A 7,856-nucleotide genomic window follows, 5' to 3' on the forward strand; every position below is an offset into this window, starting at 1 on the left:
CTTGAAATGTTCCCACTTCTTACTATTTGGTAACAAATTTGCAGATAATGGTAATGACTTGTGTAGTCACCCTCTATCCCTACTATTTCCACACTGTTCCGATGAACTTAAGCTGTTCACCTCAGCTATAAAGTCTACATTATGCAGACGTGGCACTTCTATAGGCACAAACAAACCCATAGCTTCCATGTTTTCCTCTATGCTTTTAACGGCATATTGCACTCCCACAGCGAATATGCAATGATCGTATGGTACTTTTTCTATATGTCGGAGCTCCCTTTCGTTACCTAAAAAGTCCGTTCTTGCTTCCGCGAAAGAACTAACTATTTTGGAACACTTTTCCCTAATTTCCTTGGCTACACTTGTTTGAGCAATTTTGCATATTTGTAAATCAATGGACACTATATACTCGCCCAACATCCTTTGATGTTGGATGAATTCTTCAAAATTCATTTTTGCGAGATACACTTCTTGTCGCTTTATTTATTTTTAGATAAAAAATGGGCCTTACACACTCTTTGCTTCGAGTGTGCGCCTTTTATACAAACGGATAACCTAACGAGGTTTCTTTTTAACCTACGTGCCTACCTCGTCTCTAAAATAGTGAATAAATCCGCCGCAGTATTCTTTTACACTACGCGAACTATCACTTTATACCGACTAAGCCTAACATAGTCACTTTTTAACTACGCGCCTAATACTTTTTTTAAAACTGACGTATGCACTACAACACTTCACTAAAATGCTAGCCTTTCACGTCACTACTACTACGCGATCTATTTCGTGTCTATACTACACACGAAATAATCACTGTGGGGTCACCAAATGATGAGGTCGACTCCTCAACCTCATCACTAAAATGCAGCCCATAGCTGCCAGATTTGACGATTAATCGTCATTTTGACGATTTTTTGGTAAAAAATTGATAAATGACGATTTGACGATTTTTGCCCAAAAAATGACGATTTTTGGTTATTTTGCTAATTAAGTCATAATTAATTTTGTAAAATACGACTTCTAATTAATTTTTAGACAATAAATATATTTATGTGTATACACAAAGGAATTGTTAACGAAAAACAAAACAGGATTCAAGTGAAACAATCAAAATATACAGTGGCACAGAAAAGTATATGTACATACACGCTACAAAAATGCAGTTTAGGCTAAATCGTTGGGTTTTTTACAGCAACAACTGCACTGTGTGGCTCCTTGGTGACAAAATAACCATAATTACACAAATTTGTTTTAATCTATTACGTATATTTAATACGATTAAAGAAATTCAATTTTCACAACACAGAAAAGTGTACATACACCGCAAGGAAATACGAGTATTATCGTACAATTTGTGGAATTAGTAGCAAAATTTATAAATTTTTTAGCTTTGGCGAATGTCTCTGGGTGTCTGAGATATATTTTAGAGAAAACAAATAATTTTTGGGGTTTAATGTCATTATTTAAGGTCGGACTTCTTGTATAGCTCATTAAACCTGACCCTTGCTTAATTCTTTGCGTTTTTAGGTGTTGTACGTTTCGCCCCTATAGTGACGGTAATGATCATAATACGAAAACGACGTTGTTAACAGTACAAATTTCATGATTTTTTGTTAGTGCTTATATTTTGTTGCTTTGGAAGCTTTGGGAACAGGTTTGTAACAAAATATTTCACATTTCTGATTCAATTAATGCCCAAGGATTGTATCGGACCATATTACAAGGCCATTCAATGCCTTTTGTATGCAACTTGCGCCAGTAATTCCGCGGAATATATTAACTTCCTGAGAAATTTGAAGAAAAACGTGTATTAATCGGCGTCCAGGAAGGAATGTTTTGCTCAATAACAACTCCAAAGCTTTCTAGGGTATCAAGATTTGCAATCTGAAACTAATGTTTTGCTTTTTATAAAGTACAGTACCTAAAAACGCAAAGAATTAAGCAAGGGTCAGGTTTAATGAGCTATACAAGAAGTCCGACCTTAAATAATGACATTGTTTTCTCTAAAATATATCTCAGACACCCAGAGACATTCGCCAAAGCTAACAAATTTATAAATTTTGCTACTACTTCCATAAATTTTACGATAATACTCGTATTTCCTTGCGGTGTATGTATACTTTTCTGTGTTGTGAAAATTGAATTTCTTTAATCGTATTAAATATACGTATTAGAGTAAAATAAATTTGTGCAATTATGGTTATTTTGTCACCAAGGAGCCACACAGTGCAGTTGTTGCTGTAAAAACCCAACGATTTAGCCTAAACTGCATTTTTGTAGGGTGTATGTATACTTTTCTGTGTAACTGTACAATTGCTAGTCTTCAGAGCCTGCAAAAATCTATTTTAGGAAGAGAGCAATTAACTGAAAGTTTTAAAATTGAAATATTTGATTGTGAAAGCATTTTTTTTAGTTTTTCGACATCTTTAAAGAATTTTCACATTTCGTAAACATCGAGGATAAACAAAACAAGTAAGAAAAGCGTTAAGTTCGGTCGGGCCGAACTTTTTATACCCTCCACCACAAATTTCAGCCATTTCGGTGGATTAATGTGGTCACTACCTTCAAAATTCCGAAATTCGGAAGGTACCGTTCTATGGGGGCTATATGATGGCGTGGACCTATACCTACAAATTTCTGGGGGAAAGTTGTATACGCCTAAAGAAGACTAAATACCAAATTTCAGCCATATCGGTGTGATAATGAGGCTAAAACGTTCAAAATATCGAAAATCGGGAATTATGGGGGCTATATCAACACGTGGACCTATATAATCATTTTATGGTAGAAATGTTTCTTAGCCTTTGGAAACACAAAATACAAAATTACAACCGATTCTTTGGTCAAATGGGTCTAATACATTCAAAATATATTAAAATGACGCGTACTTTATAAGGGGTCTTATGTGGGGACTATACCAAAACGTGGACCTATATAACCCAACTTTGGTAGGAATGTTTTCTGGCCTCTGAAGACACAAAATACCAAATTACAACCAATTCTGTGGTCAAATGGGTCTAATACATTCAAAATATATTAAAATGACGCGTACTTTATATGGGGCCTTATATGGGGGCTATACCAAAACGTGGACCTATATAACCCAACTTTGGTAGGAATATTTTTTGGCCTCTGGAGACACAAAGTACCAAATTACAACCAATTCGGTGGTAAAATGGGCCAAATATCTTAAAAATTCCTTAAAACGACGACGCGTCACGCGTCATTTTGTATGGGGGCTATACGAAAGCGTGGACCTACATAGCCCGCTTTCAATACCAAAAGTCCTACGTAAATATAACATATTTTCCCAAAATTTCATTAACCTACGTCAATCCGTTCGGACGCTAGAGTGATTTCCACAGACGGACAGACGGACAGACGGACGGACATGGCTACATCGATGTAGAATTGCACGCTGATCAAGAATATATACTTTGTAGGGTCTACAATGATTATTTCGAGTAGTTACAAACGTAGTGACAAACTTAATATACCCCCATCCTATGGTGGAGGGTATAAAAATGGATTCAAAATTTCGTGAACTAAGATTTTTCGATATTAAGGAAATGTTTTAAAATAATGGAAACGGATTTATTTCGCTTTCCTATAAGAACAAAATTTGTAAAGAAACCCACCAAAAAATACCCCTTACAAAACTCCTTACTAACCCTTTATTGTAAGAAGGGCATGTCGCGCGAAATTAATGGTTATTTTTGTCCACTAAAATAAGTAGTTAATAAGTAGTCACGACTTTAAGCGACCACATTTTAACTACTTTTTTCAATGACCAAATAATAACTACTTATTTAGCGCGACAGGCCCTTGTTAAAATAAAGGGTTAGTAAGGGGTATTTTTGCTGGGAGGTAATAATAGGTATTACCTCATTCGTCAGCAAATGTTGAATGTGTTCTCAGCCAAGGAAATCTTAATAAAATAAAATCTCTAAATTCTCTTCAATGGAGGGTATACTTTATACCAAAGATGATTTAAAACTTAACAAAACGTATTGTTATGACATATTTATTAAGCCCGATCTCTTAAAAATGAATCGTCTTAGTGAAACAGGCTATTAATGACAAAATGTTTATTCACATTCTTATTTATAAAATAAATCGCTTCAATTTACTGATTGAAGTAAAAACATGTTTAATAACCGGAATATTCATTTTATGTTTCTTTTAATAAGAGCTATATTAAAAGATATCTAAAAGTGCGTATTTTAATTTTTGACGATTTTTTTGACGATTTTATAAAATAGATTTGACGATTTCTAAAATAAAAATCGTCATTTTGACGATTTTCCATAAAAATAATCTGGCAGCCCTGATGCAGCCCAAGAAAACCTAAGGAAAAACCCAAGAACGAAACACGCGGGTGATGTGTCTTCTTCGACGGTTCGAAAGAAACTCAAATTTTATTTTCTATTCTACAAAATATTTACAACTCTTAAAACTAACACACACATACAATACATTTAGTAATGTACGCTGTGTACATAAATGCGCATTAGAAATACACCCCACGCAGACAATGCGTAGCGGTGATAAGATTACATAATCGTCCATTTTTATCTTAACTCAAGTGTTTTGGACGCGACTCGTTAATTATTTATGACCGACAGCTGTTGTCTTTAAATACAGATTCTTAGCAAACATGCATTGAAATAAATCTATCTGTCTGTATTTACACAGAAAAATAGTTTTCCACAAAACTTAACATGCTCTCGGCCTTAAAAGATTCTAATCTTTTAACAATTAATTATTATTATTATCATTAACATTTTTCACACTCAATTAATTTCGATTCAATCTGCTGAAGGCATTACTTAGTTCTAAATTACTAATAAACGAATTATAATTACTTAATTCTAGGTAATGGCACCCAACACCTTCAGCATCCAGCTGGGACGAGGACTTCTTTTCCCTCGATAAAATACGTGGTATATCCATTTTCTTCGTAGAGGATAACCTGAAACATTGCTAGCGTCAGCTCTGGTTGTGCGATAACCGGTAACTTCTTCATTGGCATTAAACATCGATGCCTTTTTGCTATCGCCTCTTTGTATTTCTTGTGATTTCATAACCATGTTGATCGGAGGTTCATATGTTGCACTAACTCTCAATTTGTTGATATCACCCTCAATGGTGCCTGAGCGATGGAAATTGGCGTCATTCTCTTTGTCATTGGCATTAGGTTTAAATTGGAAACCACCGATATGTACTTCTTTAGTACCTTTCTTCAGTACCATTTCTTCAAAATCACTTTGGGAAATTTCGATGTGATCTTTCTCCCTGCTGGGTTGACTCATATCTTCTACGTCACACAGTAATTTGTCGTACATAGCACTTTCTTGTTGTAGTTGTTGTTGTGCCATTCCATTTCGTAGACGTCGCAATTCATCTTCCAGATTTACTACCTCAGCAGCATGGCATGTCCGTTCATGTTGGATCAATTCCTCCAAATCACGATTACGGGTATTCAATGCAGCATTTGTAGCTTCCAACTCATTAATGCGACTATTCAACCTATGATTGGCTTCTGCTTGAAGACTATTAATCTCTTGTTGGTACATCATTTCAAGTTTGCGCATTTGTCCTTCGTGTTGTTCACGCAACTGTTGTAACACTTCACTGATTTCAGCTTGGTGGCGAAAATGTATTTCATCAATTTCTCGCAAATGACTTTGCTCCTTAAACGTGAGTTCTTCGCGTAGACTCTGAATGCGGTTTTGCAAATCCGTACGGATCATAGATTCAGCGTTTAAATATTTACGAGCTTCGTCCAATTGTTGTCGTAGACACTCCGATTCTTTCTGCACTTCACAAAGGTTTTCCACAGCCTTTTCCTTTTCAGCATAAGCAGCATTGTATTTGACGGTAACGTCAGTGACCTGTGACTCATACATGCGAGCCTTTTCTTCAGCAAGTCGGCAGTCCTTGATTTGTTGATCCAATTTGGACTTAAATTGCTCATTTTCTTCACGTAATCGATTTGTTTCACTTTTAAAATTTTCGCGAAACATCCACGCACGCGTTTTCATTCTCAGTTTTCGAGCTCCTAACAACTTCCTGTGTAGACCCTAAACTACCTGAGAACTGTGCCTCATAATTTGTGTTCACCTTTTTTTGGTGCTACTCTTGAAATGTTCCCACTTCTTACTATTTGGTAACAAATTTGCAGATAATGGTAATGACTTGTGTAGTCACCCTCTATCCCTACTACCTCCAAATATCGCACGTAATGTGACAATAATGACTGATAACTCTTTTCGAAGTCTTTTGTTCTTGAGAAAAGAGCTTTTCTAATCCCTAATATTTGGCGGTCCTGTTTGGAGCAGTCCGGATTTCTTTCCACACTGTTCCGATGAACTTAAGCTGTTCACCTCAGCTATAAAGTCTACATTATGCAGACGTGGCACTTCTATAGGCACAAACAAACCCATAGCTTCCATGTTTTCCTCTATGCTTTTAACGGCATATTGCACTCCCACAGCGAATATGCAATGATCGTATGGTACTTTTTCTATATGTCGGAGCTCCCTTTCGTTACCTAAAAAGTCCGTTCTTGCTTCCGCGAAAGAACTAACTATTTTGGAACACTTTTCCCTAATTTCCTTGGCTACACTTGTTTGAGCAATTTTGCATATTTGTAAATCAATGGACACTATATACTCGCCCAACATCCTTTGATGTTGGATGAATTCTTCAAAATTCATTTTTGCGAGATACACTTCTTGTCGCTTTATTTATTTTTAGATAAAAAATGGGCCTTACACACTCTTTGCTTCGAGTGTGCGCCTTTTATACAAACGGATAACCTAACGAGGTTTCTTTTTAACCTACGTGCCTACCTCGTCTCTAAAATAGTGAATAAATCCGCCGCAGTATTCTTTTACACTACGCGAACTATCACTTTATACCGACTAAGCCTAACATAGTCACTTTTTAACTACGCGCCTAATACTTTTTTTAAAACTGACGTATGCACTACAACACTTCACTAAAATGCTAGCCTTTCACGTCACTACTACTACGCGATCTATTTCGTGTCTATACTACACACGAAATAATCACTGTGGGGTCACCAAATGATGAGGTCGACTCCTCAACCTCATCACTAAAATGCAGCCCAAGAAAACCTAAGGAAAAACCCAAGAACGAAACACGCGGGTGATGTGTCTTCTTCGACGGTTCGAAAGAAACTCAAATTTTATTTTCTATTCTACAAAATATTTACAACTCTTAAAACTAACACACACATACAATACATTTAGTAATGTACGCTGTGTACATAAATGCACATTAGAAATACACCCCACGCAGACAATGCGTAGCGGTGATAAGATTACATACTCGTTAATTATTTATGACCGACAGCTGTTGTCTTTAAATACAGATTCTTAGCAAACATGCATTGAAATAAATCTATCTGTCTGTATTTACACAGAAAAATAGTTTTCCACAAAACTTAACACCTTTCCTGCTACAAAAATGCCTTTGTCATGCTAGATAACTTTTTGGTTTTGGTCATAAGTATTATACATTACATCTCTGATATTTGATAATTAAATTTTCACAATCATTGAAAAGAAGTTCCGTGGAGAGCGATTGTCCAGGGATAGTGGTATAGGGTATCCCATGGTCGGCTCCGTCCGACTATAGACTTTTCTTACTTGTTTATAATACTTTTTTGTGTATTTTTTTTTTTTAAATCCTAAAAATTGAATTTGAGTTTTACTAACTTCGCCATCCTTCGCCACTCTCCAAGTTTTTTGAAGAATGTTCGTAACAGTGTTAAATTTACAAAAAATTTGGTTCCAGCTGTATATATTTGCATTTCCGTGAGTGCCATTAAA

At 35.8% G+C, this 7,856-nt stretch overlaps 1 protein-coding gene across 1 annotated transcript; it reads right to left on the reverse strand.

Annotated features, from left to right (window-relative positions):
• Nucleotides 1-4,868: 4,868 nt before the first annotated feature.
• Nucleotides 4,869-6,041, reverse strand: LOC141392364 (lamin-C-like). The gene has a single exon (XM_073965313.1). The coding sequence runs from the start codon at nt 6,039-6,041 to the stop codon at nt 4,869-4,871; it is 1,173 nt and encodes a 390-aa protein (XP_073821414.1).
• Between the last annotated feature and the right edge of the window lie 1,815 nt (nt 6,042-7,856).

The sequence above is a fragment of the Musca autumnalis genome, unplaced genomic scaffold (genome assembly GCF_047663935.1).
Source record: "Musca autumnalis isolate F117 unplaced genomic scaffold, ASM4766393v1 scaffold_2, whole genome shotgun sequence".
Classification (NCBI taxonomy): domain Eukaryota; kingdom Metazoa; phylum Arthropoda; class Insecta; order Diptera; family Muscidae; genus Musca; species Musca autumnalis.